This window comes from Raphanus sativus, chromosome 5 (genome assembly GCF_000801105.2).
Source record: "Raphanus sativus cultivar WK10039 chromosome 5, ASM80110v3, whole genome shotgun sequence".
Lineage (NCBI taxonomy): Eukaryota > Viridiplantae > Streptophyta > Magnoliopsida > Brassicales > Brassicaceae > Raphanus > Raphanus sativus.
The window spans coordinates 16134779-16150323 of NC_079515.1; the positions used below are offsets into that span (position 1 = coordinate 16134779).

The window sequence follows — 15545 nt, forward strand, 5'->3', positions numbered from 1 at the left end:
ATACTTTTTTGCCCTCATTTTTTTGTCACAAAATCTTTTTTCTTGCACAAATAAGGCCCGTTTATCTGGCCATTCTGAGTATTATTAGCCCATCCTGTGAATTGAGTGTACGTGTTTATTTGGGCTAGCTCATAATAAGGCCCGTTTATCATCATAGTTATATAGGAAATTTCTTATATGAAGTACTCACTTTTTCTGCTTTGTTTTCTTTTAACAATACTTATCTTCCAACTGATTATTCGAATTCTTAGAAAATAGTAGTTTCTTATTGTCGAATACCATACACTAATAAAATCATAAGCTTGAATAAAATTTTAAGTACATAACTAGATTCGGACCCGCCCTAAAGGGCGGAAATTAATTTGTCAAAATTTAGTTTTAATATATGTTATATATAAAACATATAGATAATATTTTATTAAATATATATAACTGAATGGTGTTACAATTTGTGTTGTACATGTTGTTAGTTTTTATTTAATCTTGTTTCATTTTAATATAATAGTTTACTTTGTTACACTTTTTAACTCATATTTTAAATTTAAAATATTTTATTTTGTTAATATAATTTTTTATTTATTTTAAACAAATTTATACGATGTCCTTACAATCTAATCAGAATTATTTTGTTAAAAATATTAAGGAAAGTTGTTGGAGAATATTCATCTATTTTTTTAAAAGAAAGATAGATTTAAGTAAAGTTAAAAAATATGTTGTTCTTAGTGGATTTCTTGTTTGCAATACTCATAGTTTTTAAAAAACGAATTTAAAAATATATTCACTATATGCCACCAATATTTAGTGGTTTGAACAAAAAAATTCATGTTCTTGCATAACTGTGTATGATGTGATATGATGCAGATGAAGAGTAAATATATGAAGGTAAGTTAGCGATATGAACATAAGCATATGTTGTTCTATGCCACTATTGTTTGGTTTTTGGAAGATTAATTTTTGTTTTTGTAAAAATGTCCAACACATTTTTCTCTTATGTTTCGAATGATATAAAACTCGTTGATTTAAGAGTGGTTCATTTTTGTATGATCTGTTATATTAAGAGATAACCAAAAATATTTTAAAGATGTTATTGATTAAGTTCAATTGATCTACTTTGGTTAAGATTTGGTTAAATTTAAGTTAGTAGGTTGCATTGTATATGAGTCATGATATATTCTAGTAACAACTATGAAAGAGTCCAAATTTATATGACAACTTCAAGTAGTAAATAAAAAACAATCCCTAAAATAATAGATTAGATACATTTTTTTAATTTGGTTGATTTTATAATATGCTATGACTATATACATTTTATATAATTGTTGATTACGTGTTTAGAAAAATCGAGGTTTTTTCAGTTATATTAAAAATTCTGAAGTAATATTACATTTTGTAAAGGTATATAATTGTTGGTTTTACATTTTTGTAAAGGTATTAACTTCCAGAAGAAGAAAAAAAACTAATTTCTGAAACATCATAGTTGAAATGATTGTAACAATGACGTTATATAATTTTTTTTTCAGATGCCATTTACGTATTTGATTTATAAAGACTTGTAAACATGAAATTACATTACATATCGATTCTATGTACCTTATTATATTCAACTGCATATGGCTTGTAATTATCCAATTAACATTACGAACTGCTGCAAATATACACTTGGTATTATAGTTTAAGTTTATATTACTATATAGTATAGCCCGATATGTAAGCAAGATGGATTTAGTATCTGAGCATATTATGATTTCTAAATAGACTTAAATGATTTTTTTTAAATGTGGTTCCTTTAATATAGGAATGGTAGTCACGTAAATCCTAAAGAAATTGAAGGGATGTAAAAAATATTCATGTTTCAATTGTATAAATATTTAGTTTTAATGAGATGGAATAGGTCCAAAACTTAAATGACAATTTTTAAGTAGATAAAATAGCACTCTAAATTAATAGATTAGAAGGCGGATTTTCATGTGTTTATTGTAAGAAAACAAAAATCTCAGAAACCTAGAAAACCCCCCCAATTAAGTTAATTGAAGAATATTATGCAAATGATAAATATATTTATAATAACACTTCTAAAATGGTTAGTTCTGCATAATTATTTAAATATAAATCAGTTGAACAAATATCAAATTAAATTATTTGAAATAAGATTCAATATCAACTGCGTATATATAATGTTTTGTGAATATATATATATTTGTGATCTAATATTCTATGAAATGGTCTCCAGACCAATCTAATTGGATAGGTAGAATATTATTTAAACATAAATCGATAATTGGCTAACATATTTTTATTACTAGAAAAAGCGAAGCAGACATTTTAGTCACCACTACCACTCACCAGGCAAAGCAGTGTATCTATACTATTAAAGCAGAATCCCTCTTAGGATTCTGCCCTTAATTTTTAGATTTATTTACAATGGCATGCCATTGCTTTTTCTACTTTTTTCTTTTAAAAAAAAATTCTTGGTGTTTTGTTTAAGGTAACTTACCAACCTATTCCATAAAACAACGAATTTATTTAATACCACAAATTTTAAAATCTATACTATTAAAGCAGAATCCCTCTTAGGATTCTGCCCTTAATTTTAGATTTATTTACAATGGCATGCCATTGCTTTTTCTACTTTTTTCTTTTAAAAAAAAAATCTTGGTGTTTGTTTAAGATAACTTACCAACCTATTCCATAAAAACAACGAATTTATTTAATACCCACAAAATTTTAAAAAGAAAGTTAAAAATGAAATTAATGAGTGTTCCTCTCATTCTTTAAATTAAATTAACTTTAATTTTTTAGAAACATTATTTCCGTGAATATACACTATATATTAGTTCAATTCTACTAATGATAATATATCATGAAATAATGACATATATTAAAGATTTTAGTTTTCTACCTTTACACTGTCCATTTTATAAGTTCGTATGGAACTTCTTTATTAGCTCATGCACATATTAGAAATGTGGATCTAATAGTATGTATTATCCTATTTTTTTGGAATAACAAAATCGTTACCCAAACAATATGTTCGACATAACATATATACTACTCTTATGGTAACTATGTTTTTATAATATCTTTGAAAACTTAATAAATTTCATAACTTCCATAGCTATAAGAAGATGTATAACTTGTGCAGTAGTAAACCATTAACTACACTACATCTGTAACTATTAAAAGAGTACAAGCCACCAACTATAGTTTTTGAACTAATCAGGAGAAAATAGATTTTATCCAATTATTTGAGAGCCAGATAAACATTCAAAAGTTTTTAGTGATTGTTTTTTTGGTTGAAAAAAAATATAATCCATATCGCCCACTATATTTCTTTGTTTTTAATTAAAAGTTAAGTAAAATATGAATATTAGATTCACAATTTCATTTTTAGTTTCAACAAATATTAAAATATGTAATGAAAAATATATTTTGTATTATATTTTTAAATATAATTGTTAAAAGTAAATTCAAACATTTAATACAATAAACATATAGACTTTTTAAAATTATTTATACAAGTAGAAATATTTTGCAAACATAAAAAATAGGCACACAATGTTGTCAAAGAAAAAATAGACACACAATTGTAAATATATTAGCTTATCAAATATTAAAACATATAATCTTATAACTAAGCAAAATTTTATCTCTTTTAAATGAAATATAAAAGAGAAACAAATTCCGCGCTTTGAAAGCGCGGGTCAAAATCTAGTTATAATCGAAAGTAACATCAGCAAAATAGCATTTTTATATTTTTATATCCTGAGAGTAACTAAATCAGAGAGCAAAAGCAAGACTAAACTTAGGGTTTGTGCCTCTCTGCATAAATAAAGTTTTTTTTTTTGAAAAATGCATAAAGAAAGTTTGAGCAAAGAAAGACTAAATCATCAAAGGGATATGACTCAATTCATCTGTCTCTAGTTATCATCGATCTTATTGTTCTGTTCATTTCATCTCTTTTTCTTCTGAAAGTTCCTTTTTATTTATATCACAGATTTTCTTGGTTGCTTTCTGATTCTCGAGGTCTTTGAAGCGAATCTTGACAGATTTAGAAAAGGGGTTTTGTTTGGTATCTTTTTTTCCTCGATTTTTCATTATTTTCCTAGGGAAGTTATCACTTTGACTTTTGTGTGGACATCTGATCTTGTCTTTAGATCTCTCACTTGTTATATAGACCCAATTTCTTGGTTTTGATTTGTATCCAAGTGAATTCGTTTCTTTTTTCTCTAAAGAAACTAAATTTTTATCCTATAAAATTGTTCAGATTTAGGGTTTCATACAGATTCAAAAATCATGGCAGGAAGATGGTGAGAGGGAAGATCGAGATCAAGAGAATCGAAAACCTAACGAGCAGGCAAGTAACCTTCTCCAAGCGTAGGAAAGGTCTCCTTAAGAAGGCTCACGAGCTTTCAGTTCTATGCGATGCTCAAGTTGCAGCCGTTGTCTTTTCTCAGAAAGGCAAACTATACGAATACGGTAGCTCCGAGTAAGTAACCTAACATTTCTATAACTTTTAATCCAATTAATACGGCATTTATACATATTTACAGTCTACTCTTTAGTCTATATAGATGAATCTATTGATTTATTTATTTATGTATCGCACAATAGATCTCTAGCTAATTGCAGCTGCTGAGATTAACTTCTCGACAAATCATGCCTTCTTACAGTTTTTGTTTATCATTTATTTACTCACTAGTACCACGAAGTTTATATTTAAATGAATTCAAACCTAATCACAGTTCTTCTTCAAGCACGAGAAATCAATTTAGGACCAAGTTTTCTTGAACTTTGAACCTAGTATGCCTTGAAACTCATGCTGAAACCACTTGACATGTTTATAATTATATTGAAACATCCTGGTGTTCATGCCATACTGTTAGAGTACAATCCGACCAATTTAAAAATCCTCCATGATGTTTGAGAGAAGATTTTGTGGATTTTGCTAGGGTCTCAAACTCTAGCCCTCGATAGTTTCCATGACTCTTAAATGTGTTGATATCTTCGACGTCATAATCATGTGAAACCATATATTGATAGTCACTTGGTGAACTGTACAAATTTTCTCTCTTTTTTTGTACAAATCATCTCTTCCCATTATTTTGTTAGCGAATAGTGGGTTTAGATAATTAACCAACCAAAACTTTTGAAACAAGAGTTCATGTTTCATTCACAATTTCGAGTATACCAAGTTTGACCATTTAAAGCAAATCGTTGGTACGTAATGGAAAGGCGTGCGCATCCTAGCTTTATAGTAATGCTTTTGCCATTGAGTTTGTAAAGATAGGAAACCAAGTTACACAAATTAAAAGGTATATATTACTAACACATTGATTTCTATATGTTCAGCTATCTAGCTCTTCTCCTTTAGTAGGTGGAAGGACATATCGAAAACCTTGCAATGTGTATTATTCACCCTTCGAAAATGATTCATAGTTTTTTTAAGTATACTATTCCTGAGATAGGCCAAGCCTGTCGACAACATGTATCTAATCTAGGCTCGGAAAGATAAACATACAGTCCATGAATTTTGCATATGTGTGAATGTTCTTGTTGGTCATGATAACATTTTCGGGAAATAATAATTGTATCCTTAGAAATAGTACAATGATGATTGATGAAGTGATCTTGAAAATGATTTCAGCATGAAGAAGATGATGGAACGATGTGAGATACATAGAAGGGAATATTTTCATGCAGAGAGATTCCAAAAAGAGCAGCAGGTGCAGGATCTCAAGAATGAAATCACGATTATGGTGAACTCGATTGAACTTCTTCAACGTCATTGCCGGTTAGTTTCTGATATTTCTATATCTATTGTATACATATAGTGCAATATATGACTGTATATAAACGCTCATGAAGGAGATAATATGCATCTTAGGAGGCTGATGGGGCAAGATTTAGATTCTTGTTCTTTGGAGGAGCTCAAAGAGATAACTATTCAAATTGAGAAAAGCCTTACTATTGTTAGATCAAGGAAGGTAAACTTAATTAATGAATACATAGTACTTGATTTTGAAATCTTTACGTGTTTATCAAATATGTTTAGCAATAATGGTCTTATAATTAGGGTCTTCTAGAGGATTTTTCTGATTACACATGTTCTATGAGACTTCTGAGTCTAAATGATTAGCTATCAAGCAAGAATGTGCAAATGCTTATTCCGGATTCTACGATTTTGGCAGGCTACGTTAAATGAGGAAGAGGTGCGGAAACTAAAAGCAGAGGTAATTTTAATTTATTGCTTTAGTTGGTTCTTTAGGGCATATAATATATAATCTTCATTGTGATTCTTTTGGTTTGATTTCATTAGATTGCAGGAAAAAGAGAGCTGTTGAACGAGAGAACTAGGCTGCACGAAATGGTATGCGCACATGCATACATATACAATACAAGGATGTATTTGCATGTATTCATTCATGCACACCCTACACTTATTTAATCTTGAACTTAGTCTTTGCTATCAATATATCTAACTAGTACATATGTATAATATATATATATATTATATATATATATATATATATATATGTTGGCAACTCTGAAGCGAAGTTTTCATGATTTATTTATCTACCTCGAGCAGAAAATACAATGACGGATTCATTAGCTAAGGTTATTTAGAACGTTCCATAAATTTTTTTTTTTTTGGTTAACGGTTATATTTCGATCTAGTTATCAAGATCATCTCTAATTCAATAATATAATAATTTTTTGATGTTAAATAACAGAATCAGTTAGCGCTTTGTCTCTTTATTCTTTAAAGAACAAAAACATCATCCAGCTAGACATTATGGTGGATTAACTTTTGACATCCATGACTTAACTCTCATGAAAATCTTGTGGTGGATTAATAGTGCTTTTGACTGAAATCTAACTTGAGGAAATATGAAAATCGTCTGTAAAAAACTAGCATTTCATGAACTTTTGTTTGTTTTTCTCTAATTATTGAGTTTCTTTTGTTTAGGAAACTAAATTGTTATCATTTCAGTTTGAAGAAAAGCCCTTGTGGATGCAGTCGAGGAACCTAGAGAGTGAGAAGAATGCATCTTCCTCTGCCAGTGAAAACATGCACATATCCAATGTCGAAACTGATTTGTTCATCGGATTGCCTAGAAGCAGAGTCTAAATGTGAAATGATTTCTTTGTATTTTAATTAACAGGTTCTTGTTTTCATATTTTTCAAGTATATACTCGATTCTCTATTTGCGTAAAACTAAGAATAAAGTGATGTATATAAGATTGTTATCTACTAAATAATTGTTTTCTTTCTCTTCTCTGTCGAGGTGATTTCATTTTTCTTCTTTTATGATGTTAATGGCATTTTTTATATGGCTAACTACTGCTTTTATTTCATGTTTCTAGTTTGGGCTATTCATCTCTCACGCCAAATATCTTATATAAAAGGTTTTGGCGGAGATGGAGTTAATGACACAATGTGATTAATAATTTATAAAGCTACAGTTAATTATTTACCATCAATAGACTTAAATAAGCAGTTACTAATTAATTGTTAAGAGCATAGTGCACTAAACACTTATGTTAAGTAGTTAACTCCTTTTGAATAATACTATTTGTACGCAGTTAGTAATTAATTGTTAAGAGCATAGTGCACTAAACACTTATGTTAAGTGGTTAACTCCTTTTGAATAATAATATTTGTACGCATTTATGTTTTCTTCAGATTTCGAAGCTATATATACATCACACTGACACCAAATCATCTAATAACATATTCAAACAAACATTTCCCGCAGCAAAAGCAATCAAAACCATTATCACCAAGAAAAAAAATCTCTAGCTTTTTTTATTCCTTGTTTCTTTTTCATCATAATGAGGTATTCAATTGTCAGGGATAGAAAAACTGTCAAGTATGCAAGAGGTCATTTTCAAATGGGAGTGCTCTAAGAGGGCACATGATGTCTCATACTCTGAAACGTTCTGCACCAAACGCAGGATCAGCGAGTGGGTCGACCCTTCCATCGCTAGAGACATCCAACAAAGTAGGAGCAAACTTTAAACCTCATGAAACGGTTTTGATTAGATCTAACCACACCAGCAAAGTTGGGGAACCAGATCGAAAGAGACAAGAAGGTGGACAGGAAATAAATGGCAAGAGAAAGACCATCGCGGAGGAGGCTGTTGAAGAGGCTGGTTTAGTTCTCGTAGCAATGTCCAAGGGACAGAGGCCAGAAAATTCTCAGAACTGGAATGCTATTGATCGTTTCTTGGCAGCTCCAAACGGTAAAGAAGAATATCATGAAACAGATTTAGATTCTGATGATGATGATGATGATGATGATAATAAAGACGTCAAATATAAGTCTGTTGCTGAGCTTCTCGCTCAAAACATGGAAACCATAACCGAAGACAGCGATGAAGGTGTGGATAGTGATGCTGATGGTGAAACATATTTGGTTGCGAGAGAGAAAAAGTGTAAGAAAACATTTACATGTGATATATGTGGAAAAGTTTTAGGTTCGTGTCAGGCATTAGGTGGTCATCGAGCGAGCAATAAGTGCAAACGGTTGAAGGTTTGCGACAAGAATGATCAAGACCGACGTTACATATGTGGATTCTGTGGCAGAGCATTTGAATCTGGTCAAGCACTTGGTGGTCACACAAAGTGTCATTTCTTCTAAATAAGTTCGGTTATTCTTGGTTAGTCGACTTCAACCGAGTGAACATATGAATTGTGCATGGAATTTGGGTGATTAATTGATATGGATGAACAAAAATGAATTATGCTCTTTATGTTTATGTTGCTGAATTCCCTTTTTAGTTTGTTTTCTTTGTTTTATAAATAAGAGTTTGATTTAAGTTTGTGTTTTGTTTTGATTTTTCGTACCTTTAAGTTTGTTTTTGCATAATAATAAAAGTTTGGTTAAAGTTTATGTGTTTTTCATAAAATTGCTTATTCAGAATATACTTTTCTTTCAAATTTATTTTCAACACAAAATTGCAAAATACAAAAATTGGTGTAGATGTAGTGGTTCTATATGGTATATAGAAATTCACCTAAAAATATATGAATAAAAAATTTTTTTGGAAAGTTTTTAATTTATTTGTCATAATAGGCAAGACTTTGTTTAATGCCTAATTTAAGACTATTCATAATTTTACCAAAAAGACTATTTATAATTCCTAATATTGTTTTAGTCAAACAACAAGACTAAAACACATTAATGGTACATATTATTATATTCAGAAAATTATAGTATATTTAATATATTTATATGCGTGTCAATTTATAAATTAATCAGAAATTATGTTTTCCTTTGACTAAGTGAAGTCAAAGATATTCAATTAATCCAGTTAAATGTATAATTTATTAAAATACCAATACTAAAGTAAAAAAATAACATAAGAAAAATAAATAGTGATACAAGTATGTAAGACTATAAGTTCAATGGAAATATCTTTACATGGAGTCGTGGCTTGATTGTTTCTTTATATATTGAAATTTTGATGCTAATGTGAGTCTTTATCCCGAAGTTGGAGCTAGTTCACATGGTAAGTGTTTGAGAAAAACGTTTTTTTTCTTTTGCAAATGCAAACGGGCCGATAATGGATAAAGGAACTGTGTCTCGAACTGTGTCTCGAGATCCAAAGAGAAAATGCTGTGAATAGACACGAATTGATTACGCATAATGTAAGAACACTAGCTGGAGCTGATAACTTTAACCAACTAATGGTAGCTTAACGACAATCTCTTGAAGTTTGATGTGAATCCATATTAGTCATAGGTTAGATTTCCTTTGAAAACTAAATTATCATTATTTGGTTAATATGAGATTAGATTTTGGTTCAATTGGTTTACAAGCTGGACTGTAATAGATGATAGATCAAGCTCGTGACATTAGTTAGAAGATATTTCAAATTTGAGTCAAGCAGTGTGGTATATTGTCAGACTAATCTACTTTGTAAAACTAAGTGCGTTATTCTCAGGACCGACCGGATCAGCTATAAGGTTTATGAAAAGAAAAGATAAATGTGCCACATTCGAATTTCAACAATTGCATGGAGAGATTAAACAACCGGCTATTGTTTCTGGTCCAAAGAGAAAATACAACTAAATTAAATATTTGTTTTAGGATTCATATATCGAATATGTGAATAAATAATTTTATATCTTAGATCCGTATTTATACAACCTTAAAATTGGATATATTTTTTTTTCTTTTAGAATAACTTCCTTATTTACTAAAAGTGTGTGTTTTCTAAGCCTAAAAAGTATATTAAGTCGGTTCCAAACTCAACAAAACCCAATAAAATTTCATAACTGAAAAAAAAAAACCCCAATATAGAAGTACATAAGTGTTCTGGACGGCTCTAATAACATATAACCTTCTATGTGTCTTTTTTTTACAGAATCCTAGACAACATCAACTCCTTTGCCCAATGTAATATCGTTGACCTGTGAAACAGAATCATCGTTCTTGTACATAACAACATGGTGGCATCTATCTTCTTTGGCTTAAGCCGCTTTCTCATTGGTCGAGACAATTCCAATGACCGTGGCTCCAAAGCGATTTGCTCATGACACAACAGAGACCCATGAACATGGATTGTGCCCACGTTTGGATTATTATTCGGTAATATTGTTTCTTTAAACATAAATATGTTCCCCACTGGCCGATTTAGCTTTCTTCGGATTTGTCTGAATTGATCAGACAGAGAGACTAAAGGATTTGTTTTCTTTTTTCCAGTAAACTACATAACATATGAACATAGTTGACTTTCTGTAGTTATTAAAGTTAAAACTTTTTTGTAAGAACACGAGCAACAAAGTCAAAGGAATTCCTCGGTATATCCTCTACGATTCTATAAGACTACATCTCTGGTTGTTTGCAATTTTCATTAATAAAGCGTGATAAAGTATAGTACGCAAGAAAAGACGTGACAAAACGGACGAGAATGTCATGTAGGCAACTAAACCTTATAATGTTATCCTATACTTTCAATCTTGATCTCAATATCTAATCCCTAGACTCAAACTAAAGTATTTAAAATCCTATGGCCGTAAATCATGCTCACAAACAATCGAAGTTTATGGATTCTAAACTTTAAATGGTAACAAAAGTGTAGTCTTTAATCTCATTATTTGAAAAACTATTTTCTAAATTTTATCTCGATGTAACTAAATGGTTTGATACATAATGTTTATTTCTTTAATAACAATCTCAAGCCTTTGTTTGGTTTGACTTTTGTTTATCTAAAGACTAAAACAATACTTCAACCTGGGGGATATACCTACGTAGATCCTTTTACGACGAATATTAACGATATTTTATAGAAACAAAACGGAGAAAAGTATGTGTTATTATTTCAACGCATGAAGAAAATTAATTAATTAGTGAGTTAACGATAAACAAAGGTCGAGCGGCGACAACGTGTTTGCTTGTGGCTATTTTTTCGTCTAAAGAAAATGTCATATATATGATCAAAAATACTTAGGGGTCTTGTTCTTCTTCCTCCTCATTGTTCTCTGCTAGAACATAAACTAAAAGGTAAGTTCCGGGTTGACTTTTGTCTGAAAGCGACAATGGAAGGTAACAAACCAACAAGATCATTAAGCGAACACTTATCTATACCTCCTCCACCATCTCCTGCGGTAGCTGTAGCCATTAATGGAAAGAAGAAGAGCAAATACGTCGCGTTTTGGGCTCTTGAGAAGTTCATACCCGAAGGCTTCTCTGATTTCAAATTGATCTACGTTCGTCCTCCTGTCACTTACATCCCTACCCCAAGTAAGTTGTGACAAAAAAGATTCTCTGAATGCAAAAGATATATGTGTTTGGGGAAAAAAAAAAGATTTTAGTCTTTCTTATTCGGTTTCAGTGGGGAATGCGATATCAATATCAGAGCTAAGAGCTGACGTAGTATCAGCTTACAGACAAGAAGTGGATTGGAACACAAACGAGACGCTCCGTCCTTACAAAAAAATGTTCGAAAGGAGAAAGGTTTGGTCTCAAGACTTTCCTTTCTTGTTCTGTTTTCTCAAAATCTGAAAGTAACCCAAATGGTGTAACGTAGGTGAGCGTAGAGATTCTGGTGCTGGAGTCACACGATCCTGTGGCTGCGATAGCTGAAGAGATTGCTGGAACCAGAGTCACCAAACTGGTTATAGGAATGTCTCTCCGCGGATTCTTCTCAAGAAAGATTGATATGTCTTCTATGATTGCAACTGCCGTTCCAAGATTCTGCACAGTCTATGTAGTCTCAAAGGGGAAACTAGCATCTGTGCGTCCTTCGGACTCGGACGCTAGCGGAACGATAAGGTTGGAGAGAATAGAGAGAGACAGCTTCACGAGTGGCTCCACTGATAGTCCTAGTCCTAGAGTCCCTTCTGGTAAACTTTTACATTGAATCATATTGTTTTAAGTTGGAAGTCCAAAAAACTTAACGGTTATTTATTTGTTCTTAAGAAACAGATTACCAAGACTTTCTTTCGTTTGTTTCGGAAGCGCAATCCCGAGTCTCTCATTTCCACCCCGCTGCTGCAAAACATTTAGAGGTGAGCAGCAGCGCGGTGGTTCAAATGGATACGAGTTCTAGCGAGACTGACCAGTCGGAAGTGTCTACAGGGAGAGCAATGCAGATTGTACCGAGAAATGGTAATGAAGAGAAGAAGAGTAACACTAGCAATGAGAGCTTTAGTGCATCGTTTCCAATGGGAGCTGAGGCGTATCACGCGATGAGCTTTGCTTCTAAATGGAGAGATCATGAGGACAGGAGATCGATCATGAGCTCGTCATCGAGCAACAACCACGAGATAGCCAATATGGATTGGGGAGCAGTGGTTCCTGAGAATTATTCTTTTGTTTCTAATCAAGCTTCTAACATGTCTGAGGGCCTCCTCAGTGTCCATTCCATGACCGATACTAATCAGGTAATATTAATTGACGATAAGTGGACTAGCCAAAGTCTTTATTTATGTATCAGTGTTAGGACTTTTAAACTTCTGTGATCTCAACATGTCTAGAGTCATCATATCATTTTGCTGACTCAGAGCCATCAAACTGTCTTGATCTTGATTCTGTTTTTTCTTTGTCTTTGCTGAGAGACATAACATATTTATGTTTGGAACTGAAGTTATGTCTAATTGTCTAGGTGAATCTGAATTTCGAGATAGAGAAGCTGAGAGCCGAGCTGAAACATGTCCAGGAGATGTATGCTATGGCTCAAACAGAGACTGTTGATGCTTCTCAAAAGGTTATAGTTCAAACTTTTGACCGTGGCATTTCTCTTGTTATGTTACTTTCTGTGTTCTTACATGCGTTTTGGTTGCAGCTAACTGAGCTAAACCAGCGAAAATATGAGGAGTCGGAGAAGCTTATGGAGCTGAAAGAAAAGGAAGAAGCAGCCAAAGATACAGCTTCAAAGGAGAAGCAGAGGTACGAAGAGACGATGAAGGAGGCAGAGAAGGTTAAAGAACTCATGATGAAAGAAGCTTTACGTAGAAGAGAAGCTGAGATCAAAGCAGAACGTGATTCTAAAGAGAAAGATAAGCTCCAGGCTTCTCTAGTATCTCCAGGGATCCAATACCAACACTACTCATGGGAGGAGATAGCAGCCGCGACTTCAAACTTTTCTGAAGATCTCAAGATCGGAATGGGAGCCTATGGAACAGTTTACAAATGCAATCTGCATCACACAAACGGTGCTGTCAAGGTCCTTCATGCAGGAGAAACTCAGCTCTCTAAACAGTTTGATCAAGAGGTCAGTCTTCTAGTTACATTAAGCAAGATCCGTCATGGGTATATGGCAATAAAACATTTGTTTTGACTCCCAAATTTTAAACAGTTAAATCTATATTTTTTTTTAATGAATGTTAAATTCGTATTAAAAAAACCTTTGGAACATTTTACAATGCATCCTTATACTAAATGAAGCTTAATAACCCCTATTACAAGCTTTTTATAGAAAATTTTGACTCATGAATCTGGTCCCATAGAAAACCAGTGCTGCAACCCTCCCTCCAATCGATTATCACCATCTCTCTGAATAGAAAGAAATCTATTCCGAAGTGTTCTATCTATATTTTTATTTGCGAAGTGATAATAACTTGATCTTTAATTTAATATTTTTAAAAACAAACATAAATAATATTTTTGAATTAATAAAATATAAAATAATATGTGTTCACAAGAAGATTATGTCATGCGGACAAACCACGTAATATACATATGTTTTACAAATTATACACAAGTTTTACGACCTAAACTATATTAAAAATTATTTTAGGTTTTATTTTAAAATGTTTATTGCCCTCTCAAAATTTCAGGACCAACTCTAATAAATAATCTTCTGTCTTACTTTATTACTCAGTTTCTTTTTTTTTAGTTTACCATAAACTTACCAATCAGGGTCTAAATGTTTTGTATTTATGTTTTGACAGCTTGAGATCTTGAGCAAGATACGTCATCCTCACCTTGTCCTCCTCCTCGGGGCATGTCCCGAACGAGGCTGCCTTGTCTACGAATACATGGACAATGGAAGCTTAGACGACAGGTTGATGCAAGTGAACGACACACCTGCTATCCCTTGGTTCGAACGATTCAGGATCGCTTTAGAAGTCGCTTCAGCGCTAGTCTTCCTCCACAAGTCCAAGCCGAGACCAATCATTCACCGTGACCTCAAACCAGGTAACATCTTGCTTGACCACAACTTCGTCAGCAAACTAGGCGACGTTGGTCTCTCCACGATGGTTAACCAAGACGATGCTTCTTCTAAGCTAACCGTCTTCAAGAAAACAAGTCCCGTGGGAACGCTTTGTTACATCGACCCTGAGTATCAACGGACAGGGATCATCTCACCTAAGTCCGATGTGTATTCACTAGGGATTGTGATTCTTCAGCTGATAACAGCCAAACCAGCCATAGCCCTTACTCATATGGTGGAAGAGGCTATTGGAGACGATGCTGAGTTTATGGCATTGTTGGATGCGAAAGCTGGACCGTGGCCTATTAGTGAGACTCGTGAGTTAGCTGCTTTAGGGCTGTGCTGTACTGAACTAAGACGCAGAGATAGACCTGATCTTAAGGATCAGATCATACCAGCTTTGGAGCGACTTAGGAAAGTCGTTGACAAAGCTCAAAACCTTATCGGGAGATCTCCTTCTGGTCCTCCATCCCACTTCATTTGTCCACTTCTCAAGGTTTGAACATTATTTGTTACTTGCATGACAAGAAAGTTTGTGTTAAGTCATGATTTTAACCTAGTCTTTTTTATAATGATTATAGGGAGTGATGAACGAGCCATGCGTAGCTGCAGATGGGTACACGTACGATCGTGAAGCCATACAGGAGTGGCTGAGAGAGAATGATACGTCACCGGTGACAAACCTTCCGTTGCCTAACAAGAACCTTCTGGCTAATTACACTCTTTACTCAGCAATCATGGAGTGGAAATCCAATAAAAAATAATAAGAGAGATAAGTACAATCTGGTTCGGTGATCTTTTTGCGAGTGTGTGCGTGTGTTTTTCTGTTCCTCTTTTGTCTCTTGTGTGATGAGATGCCAGGTTACAACAAACAGAGACGA

General features: G+C 32.8%; 3 protein-coding genes across 5 annotated transcripts; all 3 read left to right on the top strand.

The window, feature by feature from the left end:
* The first annotated feature begins 3797 nt into the window (after positions 1-3797).
* LOC130494398 (MADS-box protein AGL71-like) lies at positions 3798-7254 on the top strand. 3 transcript variants are annotated; one of them, XM_057010520.1, is made up of 7 exons: positions 3798-4069; positions 4265-4486; positions 5645-5791; positions 5885-5984; positions 6189-6230; positions 6317-6367; positions 6992-7254. In XM_057010520.1, the coding sequence occupies exons 2-7, from the start codon at positions 4305-4307 to the stop codon at positions 7127-7129; spliced, it is 660 nt and encodes a 219-aa protein (XP_056866500.1). In that variant the 5' UTR covers positions 3798-4069; positions 4265-4304; the 3' UTR covers positions 7130-7254. The 3 variants fall into 3 exon arrangements, with proteins under 3 accessions (XP_056866500.1, XP_056866501.1, XP_056866499.1); XM_057010521.1 differs by having other exon boundaries at positions 4301-4486; XM_057010519.1 differs by having other exon boundaries at positions 3798-4486.
* Positions 7255-7311: 57 nt separating this feature from the next.
* Positions 7312-8642, top strand: LOC130494886 (zinc finger protein ZAT1-like). Its single transcript, XM_056985713.1, has 2 exons — positions 7312-7320; positions 7860-8642. Exons 1-2 carry the CDS (start codon positions 7312-7314, stop codon positions 8640-8642), a joined length of 792 nt encoding a protein of 263 aa, XP_056841693.1.
* A 2903-nt stretch (positions 8643-11545) lies between these two features.
* Positions 11546-15545, top strand: LOC108810930 (U-box domain-containing protein 52). Its single transcript, XM_018582997.2, has 8 exons — positions 11546-11750; positions 11842-11963; positions 12037-12352; positions 12435-12892; positions 13114-13215; positions 13294-13722; positions 14402-15160; positions 15246-15545. Exons 1-8 carry the CDS (start codon positions 11546-11548, stop codon positions 15426-15428), a joined length of 2574 nt encoding a protein of 857 aa, XP_018438499.2. The 3' UTR covers positions 15429-15545.

Bases quoted from the DNA above. Each gene is read 5' to 3' on its own strand.
- LOC130494398 (XM_057010519.1), top strand. From the start codon at position 4,305: ATGGTGAGAGGGAAGATCGAGATCAAGAGAATCGAAAACCTAACGAGC. The intron at 5,792-5,884 runs GTTAGTTTCTGA...TATGCATCTTAG, and splicing joins CTTCTTCAACGTCATTGCCG to GAGGCTGATGGGGCAAGATT. The intron at 6,368-6,991 runs GTATGCGCACAT...TTATCATTTCAG, and splicing joins GAACTAGGCTGCACGAAATG to TTTGAAGAAAAGCCCTTGTG.
- LOC108810930 (XM_018582997.2), top strand. From the start codon at position 11,546: ATGGAAGGTAACAAACCAACAAGATCATTAAGCGAACACTTATCTATA. The intron at 11,751-11,841 runs GTAAGTTGTGAC...ATTCGGTTTCAG, and splicing joins CACTTACATCCCTACCCCAA to TGGGGAATGCGATATCAATA. The intron at 11,964-12,036 runs GTTTGGTCTCAA...GGTGTAACGTAG, and splicing joins AAATGTTCGAAAGGAGAAAG to GTGAGCGTAGAGATTCTGGT.